This window comes from Silene latifolia, chromosome 11, assembly GCF_048544455.1.
Source record: "Silene latifolia isolate original U9 population chromosome 11, ASM4854445v1, whole genome shotgun sequence".
Classification (NCBI taxonomy): domain Eukaryota; kingdom Viridiplantae; phylum Streptophyta; class Magnoliopsida; order Caryophyllales; family Caryophyllaceae; genus Silene; species Silene latifolia.
Window position 1 is genome coordinate 11,123,217 of NC_133536.1, and position 26,800 is coordinate 11,150,016.

The window sequence follows — 26,800 nt, forward strand, 5'->3', positions numbered from 1 at the left end:
ACACTGCCTGGCTAATTAAAGAATATCACAATCTAAGAGGATGTATAATTGCACAAGACATAGTTTCGCGAATAGCAAGTTAGGTTATTGTTCGATCCTTGTTCGATGTATATTTACTCGAATTCAACTAAATGATCGAACATATGATTAAGAGATAAGGTGAGCACAATACTTAATTACAAATATATTAATCACCTATTCGCTATTTCAAGAGGACATGTACTAATGAATACGAAGTATCATTTATTTAGCTTGTTGAATTGATGATGGATCATACAATAGAAAATTAAAAATACATAACATTGGATTTGAGCTGATCAATACAATGTTTAATTTGATCACTTGCTATATATAATCCAATGCTCACATAACCAACTTTTTTTTTTTAGTTACCAGAGAACCCGCAACAGCTGTCTTTCTCTCCGAGCATAGGTGGTGATAATAATAGTGATGAGAAAATATTGTCCAAGAGATTAGATGATGAATAAGTGTTAATTAAGCACTGAGAGTGCTTGAGGCAAAGCTTCACAATTAGACACCGGCAAATTAGTTTCAATCTTACAATCAACCCTAGCCAAACTTTGAAGAACATGATCATCTTTCTCCTTGTTCAAAGAGATCATGTTAATGAGGGATTGTAGGACTGTTTCGAGATCTTCGCCGTCGGTCCATTCATGGATCTTAGCACTTATGAGATTTGGTTTGCTTAAGATGACATCCCAAAGAGGAAAATTCTTCCTTGGCATGCAATGATCTCCATCTCTTAGCTTTATGCTAGGGCAATGATCTCCATTTCCATCACCTAAATAAATGAATGTCTTGTTCTTTTCATTACACAAGAGCTTTTCCATCACTTGGCCCTATATTGTCATGGACAAGAAAACATAAACATATGTGGTGATAAATCAATCTTTTCTTTATTGTTGAGTAAACTAATTAAAATAGCTCATATTATAAATGTGGTACATACAAGACATCCACTAGGCAATGATTGATCCACAAAAGACAAATTTTTAACATTCTACAAACTGTTATGAAAAACGGTCTCTCACTAAAGCTATCGTAAAATGACATTTTTTTCGAATCCATTTATATGCATTCATAACCATTTTATTATTAATCATAACTCGAATTGATTCTTTTATTTCGTACGTACATGCATGCATGTTTTTACAATAATAAGTGTGCTTATTTGATCGTAAATTGTCACTATTTTTATAGTAAACATTTTATATATATTACATACACCCATTTTATTACTTTTAATACTATTTTTATTTTAAATTGTAAAATAATCGTCACGCTATCAATTTCAAGATAATATTTTCCCTTAGGTGACTTATTCTTAATTAATCTTTGATGATAAATTAAACAAAAAGCTTCTTGAAATATTTCGTTTTTTTAAAATGAAAATTTAATTTCTTATTAAAAAATGAAAATTCAGAAGAAAGATCATGTACATTTACTATCTAAAATATTTATACTATTAACATCACGAAATTTAAAATGGATGAGAAATTTTCCAATCGTATTAATTTGTACTCCGTAATATTCTTAAATTTCAAAAATGAAAATGAAAATAAAGTGTACCTTGCACATGTTAGGGGGACAAAGAATGTTATCACAACCATGAGGAGTTGTAGTAAAATCATGATGAGGAATTATCCTTAGCCTTCCTTCTTCATCGACAAAGCCTGAATTTGTATGGATTTCTGTAAAATAATCACCTAGTTCATGGTGATTTAGGATAGTCTCTATAAAGAACTTGTTAGCATCACTTAATATCCTCAAATCGCACCTGAAATTAATAAAACCATATACACACGTTATAAATTAAAGTGTTTTGTTGACGCATTTTAGATTCTTAATTTATCTATGATAAATTATTTTACAAGTTTTAAGCTACATGATAAATTTGTTTGTCCTTTTTATTTTTATATCTGTAGACATACGGTCTACGGAGTAACAAGTAAGCTTGAAATACTATTTTGTCATGATTTCAGAAAAAAAAAATAGAATTCTATTTATAAAATATTTTGTTAAATTTGTGGACATCTGGTGCAATGTTACATTTTTAAATAAGTTTTGATTAGTTTTTAACAAGCTTAAATATTGTAATAGGTGTAACACCTTATTACCTTGTACTCTGTATTTATAAAATCCGAATTTTTTAAAAAATAGAATTCTATTTATAAAATACGAGTTTTGAAATTTTGCCTTAGTTCCTTAGAATCTCATACAATAATAACTAACACCTTATTACCTTGTACTCTGTATATTTTCATCGTTTTTATATAATTTTTTCCCTTAGCCACTCCGTCCTAGTTAATTATTTACATTTTATATTTTACTAATTTAAGGAAATAAATGTAATCATATCGAGACATTGTCTTATCTAATTTGGACACGTGGATGTTGGGCTAATTTACATTTTATTTTACTAATTTAAGGAAATAAACGTAAATTATATCGAGACATTGTCTTATCTAATTTGGACGTGGGCTAGGTAATAGCTTTATCGTACGTGAAATCGTAAATAGGAGGAGCAAGAAGCATATACCCAGCATCATATGCCGATTTGATAGCAGGAATTATACGAGCATGCATAGGAGTTTTCTTTAGCACTTCCACCATGTCTTCTATCTTCACTCCTTTCTCATGCATTTCTTTCAACATGTGATCCTGCATTTTAAACACAAATTTGCTCTCAACAATTATTCTAAATGCTAGGAAAGACACCTAGAAAAACATAATACTCGTAACATAATCCCACATTACGTACATAAATAATTTTACACGAAAATTTCATAACATTATACGAGTACCAGATTACCAGCTAACCAGTAATGATAAACAAAAGGAAAAAAAAAAGTCTTGTAACTCTATTTTAGTAACTTAAATATAATAACGACCAACAAGTTTAACTTGTACATAATAACTGTTATATAATGTGAGCTGAAAAATTTCGGGTAATTTTAATATTCAAAAACTTTATTGTCCGAGGGGGTAACGAGCGCCTCTATTAACCCCCCTTGACCTCGTGACTGAAAACCAGTCATGTAAGAAATAAATTAAAATATGGTTTCCTACAAGTAGGTTCATTTTCTTTAGGAGGAAACCCTAGATTATTTCATATTTCATTCATTGCTAAATCATATGACCACAATTATGAAAACTAGAGCAAAGTTAGAGCAAAAAACCATGGCAGAATTCCAAGGCATGGTAGGAAGAAGCTTGTAAAACAAATCTTCATAACCCAATTCACCTAAAACCCAATTATCGGTATCACAATCGACAATCGTCTTGTCGAAATCAAAAACAACCATAATATTAGCCATTTTAAGAGAACCCATGATATATTTTTCCTTAATAATGAAATTATTAGTTAAAATGTGTTCAATTGTGTTGTATTTAGAGGCAACCTAAGGTGGGTTTATATAGGAGATAATGTTATACGTATGTTAAACAAAAGTTATGCTATAGGAATATTATTAGGCATTTACGTGCATGATGCATCAATTGATGTATGGTGATATAAGAAAAGCCATAAAGTTGATTTATTTTTGGTGGTTTAACTTTAGATGGAAAAGGATAACAAACATAAATGATATGGTTTTTAAAGTGTATATTAGAGACAAAAATTTGTGGAAGTTAATGGAGTAGGAACTGTGGATTCTTCATTAAGGTGATGAAGAAAAATAAAAGTAGGGATGGAGAACCTTGCTTAAATGATTTGCATTATATTTTAGTGTTTTTAGGCCAACTTCTTTTTTTTTAGGGTTGGGTAAAGTTTGATTTAGTTGAACTAAATTAACTCTAATAAATGACAACAAGATCGGACTCCTAAATATATTATTCTACTTTCAATACACAAGATTTAACGGAGAACAAGTTCTGGTCGATTCAGGCATTCATACATCACATGTCACAAATAAAAATCGAGATTTGTATTTTTTTTTCTTAATACCATTATCATTTACGTTTATATTCCACACAATGTCACAATACACAAACATTTACATAATCCCCTTAGAGTATAAATTATGATTATCATCATTATGTATTTTATATCAAGTCCTCCTTGTACAAGTATCATTACAAAATGGAAGCTACTAATAAACAATTAATAATTCTAGATGTTAACTAGCTTAGTCGGTCTTTCTGGAAAATCCTCCTTGATAAATCCTCCCTCGCTGCCAAAGCTCTCCGTAGTAAATATCTCACCCCCGTTCCTCGGTCTTTCTCCTACGGCTCACACATTTGGAAAAATGTGGGTGTTGGATGGAATCTTCTCAAAAACCACTTGTCTTGGTCCATTGGTGACGGCTCTTCCATTGGGCTTTGGGATGACCCTTGGTTATGCCCCGGGCCCCTCAGAGCCATCATCTCTGGACCCTTAAACCTCCCTTCCTCTACCGCGAAGCTGAGCTCCATCATCTCTAACGGATCCTGGTCCCTTGACTCTCTTGACTTTGTCCTCCCTGATCACATTGCCCTTCTTATCCTTTCCCTCCCCATTCCCTCCTCTCCTAGGCCGGACCTTCTCACCACCTCCCTTGCCCCCAAAGGTAAATTCTCTACTGCCGAAACCTATCTGTCCCTTTCTAGCCCTCTCATCCCCCCTACCCCTCCTCTTAGCTCTCTCCCCCCCGACCTGTCTTGGCTTTGGGACCTCCATACCCAACCCAAGATCAAAGTTTTTATCTGGCTTGTTTGGTGGAACAAGCTTCCCCACAAGGTTTCCCTCTTTGCTAGAAACATCCTTCCGAGCCCGTCTTGTTCCCTGTGTCACAGTCCCTCCATCCCTGAGACCTCCCTCCATGTCCTCCGCGACTGTAGCCTTGCCTTGGACACCTGGACTTCCCTTGATGTCCACCCTTCTTTCTTTACATCGAACCTTCACCAGTGGATCTTCGAGAACTGCAATTCTCCCTCTCCTAGCTGGAACACACTCTTCACCTTTTCTATCTGGCGCCTTTGGCTTAGGCGCTGCGACCTGACTTTTTCTCCTCCTCCCTCTCTGACCTCTCCCCCCCTTTTTTCCTCCATTATCTCTCAATCCACTACCTGGACCCTTGCCAATGCCCGCTCTCCTACCACCCCCTGTACCAGTACCATCCCACTTGATGCCTTTAGCTATCCTGTTAGCTGGGCCCTTCCGCCGCTTGGTTGGCTTAAAGCCAACGTTGACGCGGCTCTCTCTCCCTCTTCTTGTTTAGCCAGTTCGGGGTGTGTCATTAGAGATTGTCATGGGTCTTGGGTTCTTGGTTGGTCTACCCGGTTCCCTGGTACTTGCCCTTTCCTTAGTGAGGTCCGTGCTATCCGTGATGGGATTCTACGTTCTAGTGTCCTTGGGGACAATGTTCTGATTGCCTCTGATTGTCTTGATGCCGTTAGTGCCATCCTCCGTCCTATTGATCCGTGTGGTCCCTTTGCTAATATTATTCTTGAGTGTAGGGCCCTCTTGCAGGACTCTCCCCATTTGAAGCTGGTGTTTGAGAAGAGAACGGCGAACCGTGTGGCGGATGCTCTTGCTCATTACTCCGTCTATGATGTTAGCCCCGCACTAGGTTGTTTTGAGTGGGCATTTGCCCCTCCTTTTGTTGTTGATCTTTGTAATACAGACTTTGTTTTGGCCTGCACGCCTCTCTCCCCCGACCCGCCCCCTTGATGTAACCTAACTCTTTTTATTTATTTATCTATGTTCTTTCTTTCCAAAAAAAAAAAAACTAGCTTAGTCGGTAAGTCACTAAAGATAATACTCAGGACTTTAGTTCAAACTACTTCAACATTAGAATCACCCTTACTCCCTTTACGCAACAAATTAAAAGATATAAAGACCCAATAATTTTGGAGACATAATCTTTAATAAAAAAAGATTTGTTGCTCAACTTACCTTAATGTGGCTGTTCGATCACAAGTTGGTGTTGTTTGTGGAAGCTGAAGTGTTCACTAATTAAGGTGATGAATGAACTTTATGGTCAAATTTGTTTGAACATAATTGAGTGTTATTTAAAATGACCAATCATCTAGATATTTATTTTATTTTGCTTTAGTACATAAAGTTAGCTCCTTTGACCTAATTACGTCAAAGTGCTCATAAATTAGTGACTTATCATCAAAAGATGATGAAGATCTATCACCTAGTTGCACTAATCATTTTTTTCTAGTAGCTAGGATGTTGCCATAGAGCACATATAAAATGAAACCGTGGATTATACCAATAAATTTAATTTTTTTAAATTTTAATGATATTTATAATTTTAGCGAAAAAAAAATCAATAAAACGAAAAAAACAAATCCTTTATATCTAGAATAATAAACACTTGCCCACCTTTATTTTTTAGATTATTACTTGTTCCGTCTTAATAATTTGTTTACCATTAAAAATTATAAAATATAAATATATGATTTAAATAAAGGAAGTATATCATTTTTTTAATCAACTATAGGTAAACTATGAGGTATACATTTGTAATAGTTTTACAGTGAGAAGATTGTCGCCCCCACTAAAAAATAATTTTTTTTATATTTTTGGTTAGATTTTCGGACTTTTAAGTTTCCGTTGTGATTTAATTTGTTCTCCCCTATTGAAATTTATTGGCCGATAGCTGCAAATCCTGATCCGCTACTGGTTATTTGAAACAGATAATAAGTACAAGTAGTAGCGGAGGCGACGGAGCCATAATCTGAGTGTAGGGGCAAAAAAGTTGAAGGAAGGTGAACGGATAATGGCATAAGCTACACTCGAAAAAAATTCAAAAAATATAACAATTTTTTTTATTTTGAAAATCTCATCAGGCACACCCCTGCTAACCCCCGCTAAATCCACCACTAAGTACAAGTATAATAGAGATCACGTAGTAGCTCGACCCAGCCTGTTATTTACAACTGAAATTTTGCTTTATTTTCTGAGACTAAACCGCGATGGCATCTTGCTCGATATTAAGTCATTAACATATAATTAAACGAGCAGTACATAAGAACATTTCTTAACAATTGTCAAATGGAAACATTATTTAGTACAAAATCAATTCTTTACAATTTCGTCTGCAAAAATATGTCTCTCTTTAATTTTTGCCCTCAAACCTACATGAATTGTGCATACGTACAGTTAATAAATTTGAAAGTGTAGTTTATTCGATGTATATTTGTCAACCAATACATTAACAAGCATTTTCGAATTTTGCCAAATATGTAAGTCATAGAGATATGGAGTATAGTTATTAAAAGTTAAAACATGCATGATTTGTCTATTAAGGTTGTACAAATTCCAAAGCAAACAATAAAAACCATCAACTTTAAATTCGTTGAGCACTGAATATGTCGACTGAACATTTTAAACTTATTCGTTTGAAATACGTCTAAATGTTGGTATAAGTGATTAATCAATATGATTTGATTTTTCTAGGGTTTTTAAGCTTTACCTAGACATTATCCATCCGGACTCCGATCCTCTACAACAACAATCTAGTCAATAATTCTATATCTTGACATGCACTTCATTCCCAATGTCTGTTTGGCTCGAAAAGTGATCAATAATGAACATGCTCGCCATATAATATACTCAGATTTTGCTTATGAGATTAGGAGGCTCGATGGAGCAACCTGACTTAGCTTATGTTAAAATCGCACATAGGGCCTGAGCCGCACCCGTCGAGGAGGAGAGATCAGAGTGTCCACTTTACAAATCCAAAGAGCTTTCATCTCAAAACCAATTGACAATAACAAGAGTAGCCCCTTGGGTTATAGATCTCTCTTCTCTATTTTTCCGATGTGGGAGACCTACATGTGATTCTATAAGAAGTCTATTTTCCCTTGAATGATTTCAGTCATTGATATCAGAATATATACAAAGAACATTCACGTAATACAACAACTCCATCCTACAAGTATGGAAACTACTTCCTAGTTTTATGCACATAATATATGTATACTATAAATACAAAAGATAATACATGAGAATATATAAATATATTCTCTAATATGCTCCCTCAATCGAAGCAGGAGGAGGACGGATGCTGAGATTGAAACGGAAGTCATCAAATAAAGCCTTCGGCAGTCCCTTGGTAAAGATGTCAGCGTATTGGTAGCGGGAAGGGACATGTCGAACCAGTACCTGACCAACGGCAACCTTTTCGCGGACGAAGTGTATGTCAATTTCGATGTGCTTGGTGCGTTGATGGTTAACAGGATTACCAACCAGATAAATAGTAGAAATGTTATCGCAGTAGACAACCGTGGCTTTCTTAATAGGACAGTGAAACTCAAGTAACAAATTTCGAATCCAACAAGACTCGGCAACCACATTAGCTACCCCTCTATACTCGGCCTCGGCACTCGATTTAGAAATTGTTGTTTGTCGTTTAGAGGACCAAGATATTAAATTGTCACCAAGGTAAACACAATAACCGGAGGTAGAGCGTCGAGTATCCGGGCACCCACCCCAATCGGCGTCACTATAGGCACATAGAGAATCAGTCTTAGAAGCACATAAATGTAGACCATAGTGAGTGGTACCTTGTAAGTAGCGAATGATACATTTCAGGGCTCCAAAATGGGCTTCGCGTAGATCGTGCATAAATAAGCAAACTTGCTGAACCGCGTATGAGATGTCGGGACGAGTAAAAGTCAAGTATTGCAATGCCCCTGCTAAGCTGCGAAAAAGTGAAGGATCCGAGACCGGCTGACCAGAATTCGCACCAAGTTTAGGATTCATATCCACCGTACGGGCAGGCTTGCAAGCGGACATATTAGCACGAGCGATAATTTCAGTAGCATATTTCTTTTGATGTAAAAATAGACCGGACTTGTGACGGACAGCCGAGACACCAAGAAAATAATTTAGAGGCCCTAAATCAGTCATAGCAAATTCTTTGCCTAGAAGAGCTAGCATTTCGTCACGAAGTTTGGAGGTCGAAGTGGTAAGTATAATATCGTCCACGTATAGTAAGAGATATGCCATATTGTCACCTTGACGGTAAATAAATAGTGAATTATCCGAGACACTGTGAGTAAAACCGATAGAGGAAGCAAAGGAAGCAAACCGTTGGTACCATGCGCGCGGAGCTTGTTTGAGTCCATAAAGGGATTTTTTGAGGAGACAAACGTGGTCTGGATGTCGTCGGTCTCTAAACCCGGGTGGCTGGTGCATATAAACTGTCTCAGCAAGACGTCCATGTAGGAAGGCATTTTTGACGTCAAGCTGGTGTATAGGCCACTGTTTGGAGACCGCGAGGCTAAGTACGGTACGTATCGTCGTCGGTTTTACAACTGGACTGAAAGTCTCATCGCAATCCACTCCCACCTGTTGGGACCTGCCATTAACAACAAGTCGAGCTTTGTATCGCTCCAAATCACCATTAGCTTTGAATTTATGTCTAAACAACCAAAGAGACCGTGTAATATTGACATTAGATGGTCGTGGCACAAGCACCCAAGTCTCATTCTTAAGTAGAGCGTCATATTCATCTTTCATGGCTTGACTCCAATGACGGTCTTTAAGTGCATCGATGGGACTTTTGGGGACGGGTGAAAGGTCGGTTGTAGCACAAAGGTCAAATTGTGGTTTTGGTTTAAAGATACCATGTTGAGCACGAGTTGTCATTTGTGGGGAGGGTGGTGGTGGTGGGGGAGGAGGAGGGGGAGGGCTGGGCGTAGCACCAGAGGAAGAAGCAGCCGAGGAGGGGCATGGGGACTGCGTACCAGGTGCACGCGAACTAGGGGAGGGTGGGCCTGGCAAAACAGGGGAGTTAGGGCCTGATTGGGTAGGCGTCGAGGGGGCTGGGTCAGGGCCAGCTGAGTCGTGGGTTTGTAGGACGTGGTGACGGGTATATGGGCTAGGGTCTGGGTCAAGGAATTGGTATGACGAGGTCGGGTTCGGGTTTGCTTTGGCAAAGGGGAACACGGTTTCATCAAATGTAACATGACGAGCAATAATAATTTTCCGCGTAGCCAAGTCCAAACATTTATAACCACGATGATTAGACGGGTAACCGATAAAAACACAAGGAGTAGCACGGGGGGCCAATTTGTGTATGGTGGTGGGAGGGGTATGGGGATAGCAAAGGCATCCAAAGGTCCTAAGGGTGTCATAGGACGGGACTCGTTTGTAGAGACTAGAAGTGGGGGAGTCGTAATGGTTTGCTTTGCTAGGTAGGATGTTATGTATGTAGGTCGCCATGGAGAGGGCATGGTGCCACATATTGGGAGGCATGTGAGCATGGATAAGGAGAGTGCGAATGGTGTTATTGATGGTCCGTATTTTTCGTTCCGCCTTCCCATTTTGTGGGGAAGTGTGGGGACAGGAAAATCGAAACAATAAGCCACGAGACGCAAAGAAATTATGAAGGGGGGAATTATCAAATTCCCGACCGTTGTCACATTGCAAGGTTTTTATAGGTAGATTAAATTGAGTTTTAATCATTTCATAAAAGGTGGAGAAAATATTTGTGACTTAGGATTTATTAGTGAGGGGAAAGGTCCACAAATAATTGGTATAATCGTCAAGAAATAAAACATAGTAGCGGTGATTAAGTGTACTCAAAACAGAAGAGGTCCATAAATCCGTATGCAAAATATCAAAAGGCAACAAAGTGTTGGATAAAGAATCATGAAACGGCAGTTTGATGTGTTTACCTAATTGACAAGAATGACAAATAACAAATTTATTGAAAGGACGACACTGAATGTTTTTTATGAGCACACAAGGAATTAAATATGTCGGGGCCGGGATGTCCCAGTCGTCCGTGCCAGGTGGAGGCGTCAAGGGCGGTGAGGGCATGGGCGTAGGCTGGTGGATGAGGTGGAGGCGCGGGGTGAAGAGAGTAGAGGTCCCCCGTGCTATTACTTCTCATAATCGGCTTCCCCGTCTTGAGATCCTTCACAGTAAAACCAAGTGGGTCAAATTCAACAGAGACAAGGTTGTCAGTAGTAAATTTGCGTACTAAGACCAAGTTTTTAATTATATTGGGAACATGAAGCACATTGTTTAAGGTGAGGGATTGGTTAGGAGGGGGAAGGGACATAGCACCATGACCGACAATAGGAATCATATGACCATTTCCGACTACTATATGACGATTACTACTCAATTTAGAATAAGAAGAGAGAGTACCATTATTGGATGTCATGTGCGACGACGCACCCGTGTCCATATAATAGGCCTCATCCGGTTGTTGAAGCGATAAGGATTGCATAACCGCAGCAATATCCGTAGGAACAAATGCTCCCTGCGTTGCACCCGTCGTCCCTGGTTGTGCAATGAACGCTTGATTGGGGCGTGGTCCAAGTATCCCTGGTCCACGCGACGGAGGAGGAGCTGTCCAACCGGTAGTAGGATAAGGGCAAGGCGGGACCGTCCATCCTTGCTGCTGCGGTACCTGCCACGGCGACATAGGCACCCATGTCCACGTTCCTGGTTGTTGTTGGTTCCCACGGCCGCCGCTGCCACTACTACCACTCGATTGTTGATTACTGTCATTCCCGTTTTTCCCGCGATTGTTCTTGCGATTATTGCGGCCACCTTTCCCCTTATTCGAATTCGACGAACCATCCGTGATGGTGGATTTGGATCGTGAATCAGAAGCAGGGGCAGGGGCGTTGTGAGAGACGAGAGCAGTGCCTGTCGAGCCCGAGACATTAGCACGACGTTTCTCCTCGAGTGCCATCATTGAGCGAGCCTTGTAAAAGGACGGGAGAGGGTCACGTTGCTGTATAATTGACGCGATCCCATCATACCCATCGGAAACCTTTGTAACCATTTGAAGAACGAGACGAGTATCGGAGACCGGAGCACCAACATTAGCGAGTTGGTCCACGATCATCTTAAGAGCCTGGCAATATGACGAAACATCCGGGTAGTTGTCCATATGAATACTGGAAAACTGCTGCTCCAATAAGACGGCCCGAGAATGTTGATTATCAACAAAAATATCCTTAAGACGATCCCACGCTTCCTGAGCCGTAGCACCGGGTGTAAGAATAGTGTGAAGAGATCGAGAGAAATGGTACTATAAATCCATTGCTTCACAATCGCATAGAGTCGTGACCACTGAGCGTCTTTATCGATCACAGCATTCTTGGGAGGTTCGATGTGATCGACAACATCGGAAGCACGGGCAGTATTAAGGAATAATTCTACCCACGACGCATAGTGAACATTCTCGGTTTCGAGAGTGATTTGGACATAGTTCTTGATATTAGAGACAGAATAGGCCGGGTGGAAAGGAGTCTTAACGGAATCGTTCGTCATTGCCGCGTGTTGAAGGGAAGACGATGAAGAAGAGAAGAAGAGCGGAAGAGATTTGGATCTTTTTAGGGTTGATACCATATAAGAAGTCTATTTTCCCTTGAATGATTTCATTCATTGATATCAGAATATATACAAAGAACATTCACGTAATACAACAACTCCATCCTATAAGTATGGAAACTACTTCCTAGTTTTATGCACATAATATATGTATACTATAAATACAAAAGATAATACATGAGAATATATAAATATATTCTCTAAATCAATTGGTGATAGAAAAAATCGTCCACTCACTTTAAACCTACCGATGTAATACTTCAACCCACACATGAGAAAATATCGCAAGACTTATAGAGAACTTCATTTATGTTTGGAGTATGATTAATTCGCGATGGAATTTTATTCACGAGAATTTGGTGAACGAAGATGGCTTTCTCTATTGTTGTCAATGACTTTACCAATTAATTAAACACAAAATCTCATTGAAGACGGCGATATTCATCACAAGCTGAAGACGGATATCATTTCCTCTCACAAAATACCCATGAAAGGCAAGTGGGGAAGCACATGGGGAACGCCCCACCTTGTCCACTTTCCCTTTTTATGAGAGTCAAAGATGCGTGACGTGATTACGTCGTCACAAAGTTAAAGACGCTTTGTTAATTAAAATACTCATCAATATTACCATAGGTATAAGCTTTGTGATACGTGATAAAATGATGATTTAAGTGTACGCTATCGATTTCAATTATTTGTATAGAAAGTAGTACTAGTTGCAAAATCAGGTCAATAATGTTGAAACTTGAAAGTGTAAAAAAGATGACAAGTAGACGTATCGATCGAGAAAGCAACCACCATATAACCTGAATTAGTGTTGTTTGGATTTTATGCACCACGTCTCAGTTTTTTTTATTCTTCTATATCCAGTTATCCACCCTTTTGTAACACCAATGGCTTCTTCAATACAGTAGGCAGTGGGGTAATTAGAGACCTAGTAGGGTCGGCACCTCGTCGGTCGGGCAGTTGTCCTCCTAACAATGGAAAACTTATACTTCCTCGATTCAACTCCACATTACAAGTTTCTATTTTGTACATTATTCACAAGTGAACATTTAATTTCGATTTTCTCTCGATACAACCCATCTACAATAGGTGGGTAGCATTACAACTCAAAAGCATTTGATCATGATTTTCTCTCAATACACAAGTGAAAGTATATTCATGCGGGATCTTATTTGATTCGTCTTTAGTATTAGATTAAGAATATCTAACTTTTATAATTTTTGCAAATACGCAACTAAAAATATTTACCGCGTAAAATACGCGTTGATAAACGTGAAAAAACAAACTTGTAATGTGGAGTTGAATAGTGAAAGTTTTTTTTTCACCTAGAGTAGTAATTCGTGTTGAGTAACCTCCAACACAAAGCTTAATGAGAAGTGTTACATGTATTATTTTAGTACATGTAACATTGTGTGATGTTAAATGAATATCAATTCATTTGTTTAACATTACGTAATGGAAGTTGGAAAACATATGAATTTGTTTTAATTCATGTGTTGGTAACGTGAAGTGATTTATGGTTGTAAACTGTAACGTCAATTTCACATGGCTATATAAAGGATGACAAATCCTTTGGTAAAAGTATCTCACAACAAATATCAAACAAGGTGACTTAACTTGGTAGAAAATAGCAAGTCGGGTTTGAGGGTGAGAGGCAGTACTGTAACACCCCGGCCCAAACCGGGTCGGGAGCGGTTACTTATGATAGCTCTCCAGGCTGTGTACATGGCCCACAGATCAACACGGGTCCTTTATAGCGCATTTTGTCCTCACTCATACGCATCCCGGGAACCTTCCCAGGAGGTCACCCATCCTAAGACTACTCTCGATCCAAGCACGCTTAACTTTGGAGTTCTTTCGCATGGATGACCATAAAAGAAAGTGCACTTTGTTGATATGAGTAGTACTTCCAATCCCTTTAAGCACTAGTCATTTAAGCCTATCACTGGACCTCTTCAATTACCGTGGGGTGTTACAAGTACAACAAGTGTTTTTATACAATGATTTAGGAGGTTACTCTAGGGGTAGTATTAGTGCATTGACTAATATTACTGGAGAGTTAGAGGTTGTTATCTTATATTATTGTGGGTTTTGGATTAGTATTTAACTAGTATTGGTGTCCGGCTTCGCCCGGGCTACCTCTACTTACCATTAAATTTTTTTTCCATTAAATAAAATTACTTAGAGTTGCATAACCCATAAATTTATCATTAATATATTTTTTTATGGCATATCCTAAAATTACGATGAAATAAATTTTGAGACAAATTCACTACTCCCGCTATTAATATTTTAATCTTATTAATAAAACAATAGTAGTAACATTTCATTACTTGCCCGTAATCATTGTTCTTTTACTACTTCCGTCGTAATTATTGTTACTGTCACTACTGCCGCATTAATATTGATACTTTCACTACTCTCGCCTTAATTATTATTACTTTTACTATTGCCGCATTAATATTGATTATTTCACTCTCTCGTTGTTGTTTCTACCACTTTCACTAATCTCGCCGAATATGCAATTTTAAGAGGATTATATATTTATATAAATATATTACTTATATGCATTAAATCAAATCGAAAGAATTATGCAATATTATATATTATGGAATCTAACTTGAATTATTTACTAGTATTGGTGCCCGGCTTCGCCTGGGCTACCTCTACTTACCATTTTTTTTCATTGAATAAAATTACTTAATGTTGCATAACCCATAAATTTATCATTATTAATATATTTTTTATGACATATCCTAAAATTACGACGAAAATTTTGTTGAGACAAATTCACTACTTCCGCAATTAATATTTTACTCTTATTAACGAAACAATAGTAATAACATTAAACTACTTGCCCGTAATCATTGTTACTTTCACTACTCCCGCCGTAAATGTTAAATAATTAACATATCTATACATCTAATCAATACTATATATTAATTCCAGAAACCAAGGGACTTCAATGTAATTAAAGAAATCTATACAAATTAATTATTATACTATATAGTTTTAAATCGATAGCACCGTGTGATGGACCTGATAAAGGGATCTCAATGTAAATATTATATAGTTTTGGTTAAAAGTATATTATAAAGATGCCTTGATGAAGAATATTTATGGAAATTACATTAAATTAAAGTAATTAAATTTAGAAAACACAAGAATATAGTGATTTTCCTTAAAATTAACATGCACCACTTATGAGAAAAAGATGAACAATTAAATAACCAATCGACTCAAGGAAATATTTTATTTATTTAAATACATGCCGGATAAAATTAACGGGAATAATGAATTTAACAGGAAAAAATAGAGGAATTAGTAAAAGAAAAATGTTGTGATAATATTAATAGCGGGGTAGTGAACATGTCTCATAATTTAAAAATAAATTTTACATTTCATCATAATTACAAGATATGACGTAGAAAAATATATTACAAATAGTAAACGTGTGAGTTAGACAACTCCAACATATTTTATTTCATTGAAAATAAAATTTAACGGTAAATAGAGGTAGCCCGAGCGAAGCCGGACACCAAACCTAGTAAACTATAATAAAGTTTAATAAAATTGAATAGATTTTAAATTTAATGTATAATTTTATGATGATTAATAATCAATACCATAAGTGTGTGCATGTTTATAATAATTAATTATTTTATTTTAAGGAAATTGACCCTCTTCTAGTCTTTTATAAATATTTAGAAAAATTACCAAGCATCTTATTTCTTTTAGTATGCTTGAAATTGACCATCTGAATTGATTATTTTATTTTAAGAAAATTGTTCATCTTAATTAATTATTTTATTTTAAGGAAATTGACCATGTTTTATTCTCTTACAAATGTTTAGGAAAATTACCAAACTATATAATATTTGCATTGAGTTCCCTTAATCGGGTCCATAGTATATGCTTTAATCTTTCCTAGGATAATACACCAAAATTCACTAAAATGTGAGACAGTAATTACCGACAACTTGAGTTGAGAATCTGCCATAGAAATTGATGAATTTTGGTTTCATTCACAACGTAGAATAATGCAACAAAAATTTAGGTACAGCTGTCTGGTTTGTAGTATAGGCACTATTCGTCCTGTGTTATGAAAGAAGATAAGAATGTTTGATTGCATTTCACTGATCCAAACTCCGGTCTTATCCTCCTCATATTTCTACTTCTACCCTTGAGGAGGTTCTAATTCTATCAACAACTGCTGAATAGTGTTGTTCATTTGTTCTTTTCTGAATCATATTTCTATTTCTATCGACAATATTACAGCAACATTACCTCAGCGTCTTAAATGGATCCTTCCTATCAAAATAGCGTTGATTAAAAAACGTAGAAAAAAAATCCACGTAAGCACAGTTTCTAAAAGGTCTGATGGAATAAATCAGATGGGTGTTTCTTTTTTCCGATTAATGGCGTTAACGAACTGCTACTTCACACAATAAGAAGAAACACAAACAATTGAGTCATTTTTGCTTTATTTTTCATACATGTATTATAATGTCAACAGATAATGACTCTTTTGCCTCATGGAAATGATAAAGGATAATGCAATTTTCAAAGTTAAAAATAATTCACCGTAGGATTTACAGCTTTAAGTTTGCAAACTGAGTGCACGATTATAGTTATCAAGGTTTTGGAGATTAGCGCAATTGCATTTTGCAGGGTTGCATCACCCGGGTTTCTACCAAAAACACCGGGATCAAGCTTGGACGACCCATTCTAAGATCAAGTCTCAAACCGAGATTTAAAACCATGGGCCAATGGCCTCAGCATGAATAACACATATAAAAACCATATTTCAGGCTAAGAGTCTATATATAACGTTCATCATAACCTACAATAGAAAGTACCTAAAACTCTCGGCTATCTTATCAGTTAGTGTGAGGAACAACTAACTCAAATGATGAGAAGGCTCAAAACCTGCAGCCCCTTTTCACTACTGATTCTCTCACTGTCATGTTTTTTCTGCAACCTTTCCGAGGCGAGGCTTCGCGTTCAGAGACATTCTTCTGCAGTTGTTGTTGGCACAGTTTACTGTCACACTTGCTTCCAACATGACGTGTCTAAGGGCACTGACTACATCTCAGGTTCTTAACTTTAAACTTTTTTTGTTGTTTGAATAATGAGATCGTTCGCCTTTGAGGTTCATAACTCCCATTAATTGATAACAATATAGTATCTGCTGTTCACTTGAAACAATTTTGTTGTTTTGTGGTGTTGCTATATCTTATTGAGCTGAAAAACGAAAGTATACACGGTTACACTGTCAATTTTGGTTCATTTCAGGTGCAACAGTTGCAGTGGAATGTGTACAAGGAAGCACAAGACAATCTTTTTATCAGGAAGTTAACACGGACAAAAAAGGAAATTTTAAAGTGGATCTGCCATTCTCAGTAAGCAAACATGTGAGAGATATACAAGGATGCACAGTGAAGCTCGTCAAGAGCAATGAACCATATTGTGCTGTGGCGTCTACTTCCACCTCATCACAGATCCATCTCAAAGAAAGAAAAGGTGGCCAACACATTTACTCTGCAGGATTCTTCACCTTTAAGCCGCTTAAACAACCCGGTCTATGCAACCAACATTCTGAAAACCCTATTATTGTAGCAACAAAAGATTCTAAGGTGGCAAATGGGTTAGTTTCGCGGCCACAAGGCTTGTTCCCACCACTAATCCCACCAGTAATATCACCCCCATCAAGTGGGTTACCAATTCCAGACCCATTGAGCCCAGCTCCTCTTTTGCCAAACCCGCTTCAACCCCCTCCTTCACCACTCATTCCTAACCCTTTGCAGCCCCCAACACCCCCAGCCGGTATAGTCCCACAACTGCCTCCATTACCTACCCTTCCTGGGGTTCCTGGCTTTACTCCACCCACACCCTCGCCATCTCCCATTGGTATAGTGCCAACACTACCTCCGTTGCCTACCATTCCTGTAGTACCTGGAATTCCAGGAGTTCCTGCACTAACTCCAACGACACCGACGCCTCAGCCACCTGCATCTCTCCTCCCTCCATTGTTGCCACCTCGTATCCCTGGTCTTCCACCAGCTAAGCTTAAAACAGCTAATCCTTGATCAGGATTAAACAGAACTATCTAGTAATAATGCAAGTTGTACTATTATTGTTTTATTATCAACCAGCTGCCGATATGATCGCTTCCATGCATTTCTTTTCTACTGTTTATCTTTCAAGTCGAGTGTGCTAGCTTAGCCTACTGTACGTTTTGTGTCATGATTATATGGGTGAATTACATAAATCTGCTTGTAATAATGATGTTTTTTATATATATATTTTCAAGTGTACTAAGATTCTGTTACCCTACCATGTTCAACATTCAACAACAATGCAAATGAAGTTCTAGAGCCAAATGGAAACATTCAGTTTTTACGGGAAAACGATTGAAAGAAAAATTTCAGAAGATTTCAAGCCACGGCCTAGGTTTGCCAGGCACTGGCCAAGCCATAGCAAGCCATAAGCAGGCCAATGCCAGTCACAACAGCAATGGTCAGGCCACCACATCTATCAGTCCAACTGCAATGTCAAACCCCACGCTTGACACAATGACTCAACCTTTACTTTAAACAAGAGTTTCCTGAATTCTTCAGGAATGCAACAGACTTCAGAATATGATTAAAAATAACAAATGGCCTGCGAAAATCATGAAATTTGGTGACAGACTAGCTAGATGAATAAACTAACTCTGACAAAAATTTCAGGGGTTTTGAAGGAATCTAAGTAATTTTGATAAATTAATTAGAATTGCCTGACAGAAGGAAACCCAGACAGCTTGACACAGGACTGATGTTTATGACTAATTAAGGACCCAGGGATATAATTATCAACTCAAATCCCACAGAATACTCACATGGAAACAAGTTAACAATTTGGACAACTTAACCTGGAAATTATCACAGCCTAGCACAGATAAAATCCAACTCAAGTTAACAGCAAGATCAAACAACCCACAGTCTGAGCACATGATTGAATGAACCTCACCAACAGACTTTGTTCAACACCTACAGTCTAAGCACAAGATGTTAACAGGCATGACTCTTAACTACAGACTAAGCACAAGTTATAGAAATTTAAATTTGAGAGAAAACTCGGGTTTAATATTCATCAAAAGCTGCCTGAATGCAGTTGGAGTAGAGGTCCTTATATAGGCCTCACTCTTGGAAATCCGTTACAAGTTTAACCTAGAAATCTCATCCAAAGGCCAGGATTTGTTCTTAGGACATAAATAAAGTACTGAAAATATTTTACAATGATGACAAAATAATTTAAAGGAAACTGCAATAAAACAACAAATCGCACCGATAGTGACATCTTCGCTTCCTAATTTCTTTGTGCTTTAGTGGGAGTATAAGGACGAATGGGTGCAGTAGGCCTTGACTTTGGCGATTAGGTAGTATCTGAAATATGGAGAGACAAGCAAAAATACCCTATCATCAGCTTCTTCATTGTTTAGCCAGAAATGGCAATATGCTTTATGCTTTATGTCCCTTTCAGCAGCTTGACTTTCAGCTTGAATTTCTTTTGGTTGCAGTGTGAATTTGGCCTGGCTCCTTAGGACTTTTCTGGTCTTAGGTGGTTAATGTTTCAGCTGGCCAGGGTGTCAGCTGGTGGTTGAGCTTATCTTGGTACTTGAGATCTCCCAAAGCAGCCTGGCGGGGGGGTTGTTGATAGGGTAGTGTGACCGAGATCATTCTCGCCGCGACGATTAGTGTTGCTCTGGTCCCTGGCTCCCGCTGCAGCCTCCCTTGGTTGAGCAGGGCTTGTCCTCAAGCCTGTAGCCTCCTCATCATCTGAATCATAGTAAGGACTGAGATCTCCCACATTGAAAGTACCATGTACTCCATAATCACCTGGCAAATCCACCTTGTAGGCATTTGATCCAATCTTTTCAACTAATAGAATTATGTGAAAGGTTTTAGTATTATTGAATTGCATGAATTACATGATGAACGGTGGTACATATATATAGTGCTTTACATAACCAATAATATCTAACCTAATGCTGCTAATAGGCCGTAATACTAGCCTATACAATGAAGAATATTATCTTTACAATATATAATTTGATATGCAAAATAACTAACGTATATTATGCTTAGGATATAATATTATGGAGATCTTAAGTATAGTTTAATATTCCTAATACGCCCCCGCAAGACGGACGGCGGAACGGAAAGGCCGATCTTGAAAAGTAGCAGAAGAGAGTGACGACTCTGACGCATATAGCAGTGGAAGGTATTGCCTGCTAGGTGGACGAGCAACGATGAGACCGGCTGATGTAGAGGGACGACAGATGAGGAAGATTGTAAGTGATTATGCAGGATACAAAAGTTGAAATTAAACTGGGTTATGGGACCCAATGGTAAATTAGGAATATTACGTAAATAATTTCATATATATTACTCCGTATATCTTAGCACATAATCTTCATATTTTAGCACGTAATATTTGCATATCTTTTTGTATTATCATAAGTTGATTCTGATGGGGCATATTCTGCACCCGCTGACCAGTCAGCATATTGAGCAAGGTCAAAGATATCCACAGCAAGTCAACGGCTTAGACAGCCTAACCGACGCCACCTGTCGGCCTGTCTCTTGTGCCTCGGCGGGGACAACTAGCCAGCCGAGGCACGCATCCGCGAACTCATATCCAAGACCCCTCGGCGGTGAGTCAACAAGGCCCGCCGGCCTGCCATGGGTCCCTCGGCCGAGGGGTAGATCAGTCTTTCCACCTGCTAGCCACTTGGCCACTACGTGACAAAAGGTGAAAGTCTATAAATACTCCTCAACTCTCATTGAGGAGGAGATCCACATTTTAACCTAAGAATCACTATTCATCTGGTAATATCTTCCTTATCTCTCTACAATATATAATTCACCAAGTAACAACAACTTATCTCTCTAAGTTTACTGACTTGAGCGTCAGAGTGAGTTCGCTCGGCCCAAAGCCGAGCCCTCAGTTTGCTCATTGTTTCAGGAGACCGCAAGGAGGATTCAACCAAAGACGTCATTCTACAAGCACGGGTGGTAACAAATAACTGCTCTGGAATTATACCCGGAACAATTGGCGCCGGCTGTGGGGAAAAGATACTAGAAGCTAGTCACATTCATCCCCAAACAAAAAACCCACCCAAAAAGCCAAGAAGATGTCAAAACAACAAGAGGTATTCGTAACTGACGAAACCGAGTTCTGCCAAGATAATATCGTCCACAGTTCTGGAGTTGCGCAGCCCTCCACCGGCCGGGTAATTCAACCGGAGTACGGGATGCCAATAATACCAGATACGCCGCTGCCCGTCAACCAGGTCACTATCATGGGACATGTGGTCGATGCCGCGAAACTAAAGCTACTCCTGGACCTAATTGGTAGTACGTCGGCTCACACTGTCACACCGACAAGAGCGGCGGAGCCCGTCCAGGAGACGAGGGCCCAGAATGTGACTCCAAGAGACTTGAATGGAGCACTGGAAGAAGCTGGCCCCGTCAAGACGCCGGAGGAGCCCAAAGTGCTAGTGGTAGACCTAAGTCCTTCCGGACCGCGGGAGGGGAGGGCGTCGCCGCCGGCAGAAGACCGACGAGGCCTGCCTCGAGAAGTGAGAGAAGTCCGACTCGCCGCAGTCGGAGAAGAAGCCCGACTCACCGAGTCGAAGAAGAAGCTCGACTCACCGAGTCGGAGAAGAAGCCCTTCCCGCCGCGGGGAGAGGAGCCGGACTAGGAATGCGAGGAGCCGATCGCCGCGTGTCGTTCGACACGTGGTCGACGGCCCCTCAATGCCTACGTCCTGAAACCGCCGTGCCAACCAAGCTAAAGTTGCGGCGTTCACATACAAAGGGGATAGCGACCCCACCGATCATGCCGAGGCCTTTGAGTCGTACATGTCGGTGTGGGAGCAACCCGACGAAGTCTGGTGCCGAGTCTTCCCACCAACCTTGCATAGGATGGCTCAGAGTTGGTACAAGGGGCTGCCCGACGGCTCGGTATAATCGTTACGCCGACCTAAGGGACGCCTTCTTAGCCAAAGACTCTTGCAATAAAAGGAGGGCCGTGGAGACATCGGACCTCCTGACTATCAAGCAGGAGGGAGGCGAGTCTCTCCGAAGCTATGTAAAGAGGTTCGACGCCAAGGTTCAGCAGATTCGTGAGTCGAACAATGAAAGTGGGCACCTTCGGCGATGAAAGGCCTCCCAAGGGGAGACTTAAAAACGAGCTCATCAAGTGCGGCTTGGGCTTAGACGCCGCTAGGAAGATGACCGACCAGGCCATCAAGGTGGAAGACTATCACAAGACCTGGGTAGGCCACGGCGAGGTGGGCACTCCAGAGAAGAAGAGCCACCGGGAGGACAACCCGGATGAAAGACGCCGTGACAATAATAGGTCACGGTCTGATAGATCTGCCAGGAAGTAGAACTCGGCGGGCACCGGGGGGAGTTCGGATCGTACTACCGAGAAACGGTTCAATGGCCACACCCCCGGTCGTCTCGCCGAGGTCTTCGCCTAAGCAAGAACGAGGGCCGGGAAGTGGGAAAGGCCCCCAAGCCGAAGGGGGACGATGACACGAGCCGATCGTGAATATCACGGCCACACCGGTCACCTTATCGACAAGCGCCGCATCTCGAAGAATGCCATTGAAGAGCTAATCCGGAAGGGGAGCCTCGGCAAGTATGTTGCCAAAGGCCAAAAGACCGAGGCCGGCGGTTCAAATAAGAAATCCGTCTTTGAACGGATAGGAGTGATCCATGTTGTCATCGGGGACAACGAGAACGGTGGGTCCGCTCATGGGCACAAACGGCACTGAACGAGTCAGATCGAGGCCATCAACTTTGTGCCCAAAACAGCGGTCCCCGCCTCCAACATCCCCGACATGACTATTGGGAAGAAGGATGACTCTCACAGCGACCCACTTGTAGTCCACTTGGACATATCCAACCACCTGGTCAAGAGGTGCCTGATTGACACAGGCGCCTACACGAACATCATGTTCAGGGAGTGCTTTCTCAACCTCGGTCGAAGGTTGAAGACTTGAGCCCCTGCACCAATCCGTTGTACAACTTTTCCGGGGCGGCACTGGTACCCACGGGGTTGATCGGGATCCGGTGATGTTCGGCGAGGGAATGCGGCGAAGAATGTCGTATCGAGTTCGTAGTCATTGACGGCTCGTCCGCCTACAACGTCCTCATAGGCCGCGTCACTCGAGCGAGGCGATGCGTAATGTCAATCGGGCCACGACACCGATGTATGTCTCAGACCGGGGGGAAGCGCATAAGCTCGTCTCCAAGGACGAGGTGGTCAACACCCAGATATCCGCCAGAGGGTGCAACATGCAATCCTTCAAAGTGGCGAAGAAGTCAGGGAAGAGGAATAGCCCATCCTCGCAGCAGGGGGGCGATCCGATGAATACCGACTGTTAGGCCCAGTTTAGCCTGGTCTGACCATAACCTGGCCTGACTCAACAAGGCCGATTGATCAAGACAAGAACCGGACAAATCGACTACTATTTTAGTCTTTGAAGAATATTGTGGCAAGAAGACTACTAAATCCTGGAAAAGAAGCCCGATAGTCGGTATATCATAGCTTGGTGGAGTACTAAAAAACGACTGGATTAAGCGAGATAAACAAGAAATGCGATTGTATAAGCCAGGATAACCAAGCCCTATTCTCAAGGAAGACCAAGTCCAAACCTAAAACTATTTAATCCATGAATCTGGACGGAAAGAAGAGAAAAAGCTAAGGATTGGTTGAGTTGAGAACGGGTCAAGCGAACTAATAGGAAGCATGCCCTATTATTCCGGCAACAACTCCTACCTTTGGGGAGAACGTTATACATTTATAACGTTATTCATTGTAACGTTGAGAGGACGGTAGAGAACTATAAATAGGAGAATTTAACAATTGTAAAGGATATTCATTATTAGTTAATTTTATCTATACTTTATCTTTTTACTCTTGAGCATTCAGATATTTATACAACATTGTGCCCGGTCTATCAAAATAATAAAAAGCGTTATCCTTTATATTTATTTCTTTCTTTATCATTTATTCATTCCATTCTAATTTCATAGAACTAGATACCCTGATCACTATACAACTAAGCCGGATCCCTTCAGGAAAATCCTGCTAAAACAATTGGCGCCCACCGTGGGGCATCTAGTTCTTCAACCAATAAAATTCTCCTTATTATCTTTCAATTAATATTCACACACAAAAATGGTGGAACTCACCATTTGAACAACAATTAGCGGTCGCTCTGGCCAAAATCAAGGAATTGGAAACAATCCAAGAGAAAGCGGCTCAGTCAAGCGAGAAATTAATAGGTCAAGGAATCGAGTCTAGCCTGAAGAAGAAATTGGAAAATCGGGCTTCGGGCTCCAAGACCGATTCGAACCAGAACCCCATTCTCATCCATCATCAAAAACATAGACTTCTCTAATTTTGGAACCCCGGAGAAGGATACATTATCCAGCACTCCAACCATTCCCAATGATGAGACAAACAAAATCGAAGCCGCAATAATGATGGCTATGCTTCAGAAATCCAAAAACTCCACAACAAAATAGAAAATATACCCGGAGTACGGACCACTCGTGGTCAAGTAGAAATTGACAGCTTTGCGGATTCACCCTTTGCAGATGAAATTGCAAAGATTGATCTACCCAAGAAATTTACTGTCCCATCCATGAGAACTTATGATGGAACTTCTGATTCACAAAATCATGTTGCCATATTCAAACAAAAATGTTGGTCGCCTCAATACCCAAAGTGAACTCGGGCAAGTCTGCATGTGCAAAGGCTTTGGCACAACCCTGACTGGGCGCATTACAATGGTTCATCAATCTCCCAAATGGAGGTATTAAGAATTTTTGAATTGATCAATGCCTTCAATCAACAATTCGCAAGTAGCAGAGATATGGCCAAGAGACCAAGCAACCTGTTCAGGATAAAGCAGCTTCCTGAAGAATCTCTCAAGGAATTCCTGGCCAGATTTGTCAAAGAAAAGGTGGCCATTCCAAGATGCGATGAAGAAATGAAGAGAGAAGCATTGAGGCAAGGAGTCTGCTTGCGAGTGATATTTATGCAGATCTGACCAAGAAAGCATGTCCAACCTTTGCCACCGTTCAATCCATCGCCTTAGAGCATGTCAGATTAGAAGAAGACCTCAACTTCAGGACGAACTCATCCGGAGGAAAGCAGGGCTATGGACATACTAACAGGAAAAGCTCCTACCAGAAAGGAGGCAATCCCAGATCAGCACCCTATTCCAGGCCTGAACGATCTGAAGTCAATATGGCACAAGAACATAAAGGTAACCTCTCTAGCCTCCCAACTATTCCTGAATATAACTTCTCTATTAATACTGCAGGATTAATCAAACGCCTGGAAAACCTGGGAGATACAGTCAGATGGCCAAAGAAGTCCGACAACCCCAGGAAAGATCCAACAAGATGGTGTGACTTCCATCAGGACATCGGACACACCACAGAAGAATGCATTCAGCTCAGAAACAAGTGGCATATCTTCTAAAGAAAGGCTACTTGAAAGATATAATCCAGCTGACCAAAGAATAAAGATGAAGGACAAAATAAGAGAGACCCGGAAGCGGCGGGGATCCTCCTCCTCCTCCTCCTCCCATCTATGAAGTCAAATTCATAAATGGAGGATCGAAATCGTGGTCTGACCAGCTCTGCAGCCAAGAGAATATCCAGGGAATCCAGACTCCAACCTCCTTCCAGGCCCGAGTCATTGCCTGCTATTACCTTTGATGACTCGGATCTGCAAGGAATATCAGGTCTACACCATGACAGCCTGGTAATCACAATGCAAATCGGCACAGCAAAAGTATCAAGAATCCTGATAGATGGAGGAAGCTCAATCAACCTGGTGATGCTTGACGTCCTTAAAGCTATGAAGATAGACGAAAGCAAGATCATAAAGAAATCCAGCGTCTGGTTGGATTCGGTGGAGAAACAAAAAAACCACCGGGAGAAATCAGCTTGCCTACCTATGTGGAGGGCGTGGCTTCATATGAGAGATTTGGAGTAATGGATTGCTTATCCTCGTATAATGTAATCCTGGGCAGACCATGGATCCACAATGTCAAAGCAATCCCATCAACATACCATCAATGCGTGAAAATTCCAACAGAATGGGGGATAACCACCATCAGAGGAGAACAAAGGATTGCTCAGGAATGTTACACTCAGGCTTTGAAACCCTCAAAGTCAGGTAAGTCCCTTGCATAGCAATTAAAGTCACCTGTCAGGGAAGAATACATAGCACAAACACAGATGGAAACAGGAGAAGTCATATTAGACCCAGAATTCCCCGACAGAAAGTACTTGTAGGGTCGGATGCACCGACTCAATCGGACCAAATCTGGTCAGCTTTCTTAAAACCAAAATGTCTTGTTTTGCTTGGTCACATTTTGATATGACTGGTATAGATGCTGATGTTA

The 26,800-nt window shown here is 40.0% G+C and overlaps 3 protein-coding genes across 3 annotated transcripts; 1 reads left to right on the top strand and 2 right to left on the bottom strand.

The window, feature by feature from the left end:
- Positions 1 to 218: 218 nt before the first annotated feature.
- Positions 219 to 3,821, bottom strand: LOC141611007 (inorganic pyrophosphatase 2-like). The gene is made up of 4 exons (XM_074429396.1): positions 3,201 to 3,821; positions 2,561 to 2,682; positions 1,591 to 1,798; positions 219 to 860 (listed from the first exon to the last, which is right to left on the bottom strand). Exons 1-4 carry the CDS (start codon positions 3,351 to 3,353, stop codon positions 492 to 494), a joined length of 852 nt encoding a protein of 283 aa, XP_074285497.1. The 5' UTR covers positions 3,354 to 3,821; the 3' UTR covers positions 219 to 491.
- A 6,846-nt stretch (positions 3,822 to 10,667) lies between these two features.
- LOC141612916 (uncharacterized) lies at positions 10,668 to 12,253 on the bottom strand. Its single transcript, XM_074431663.1, has 2 exons — positions 12,074 to 12,253; positions 10,668 to 11,957 (listed from the first exon to the last, which is right to left on the bottom strand). Exons 1-2 carry the CDS (start codon positions 12,251 to 12,253, stop codon positions 10,668 to 10,670), a joined length of 1,470 nt encoding a protein of 489 aa, XP_074287764.1.
- Positions 12,254 to 17,122: 4,869 nt separating this feature from the next.
- On the top strand, positions 17,123 to 18,648 carry LOC141611008 (uncharacterized). The gene is made up of 2 exons (XM_074429398.1): positions 17,123 to 17,415; positions 17,615 to 18,648. The coding sequence occupies exons 1-2, from the start codon at positions 17,229 to 17,231 to the stop codon at positions 18,406 to 18,408; spliced, it is 981 nt and encodes a 326-aa protein (XP_074285499.1). The 5' UTR covers positions 17,123 to 17,228; the 3' UTR covers positions 18,409 to 18,648.
- The last annotated feature ends 8,152 nt before the right edge of the window (positions 18,649 to 26,800 follow it).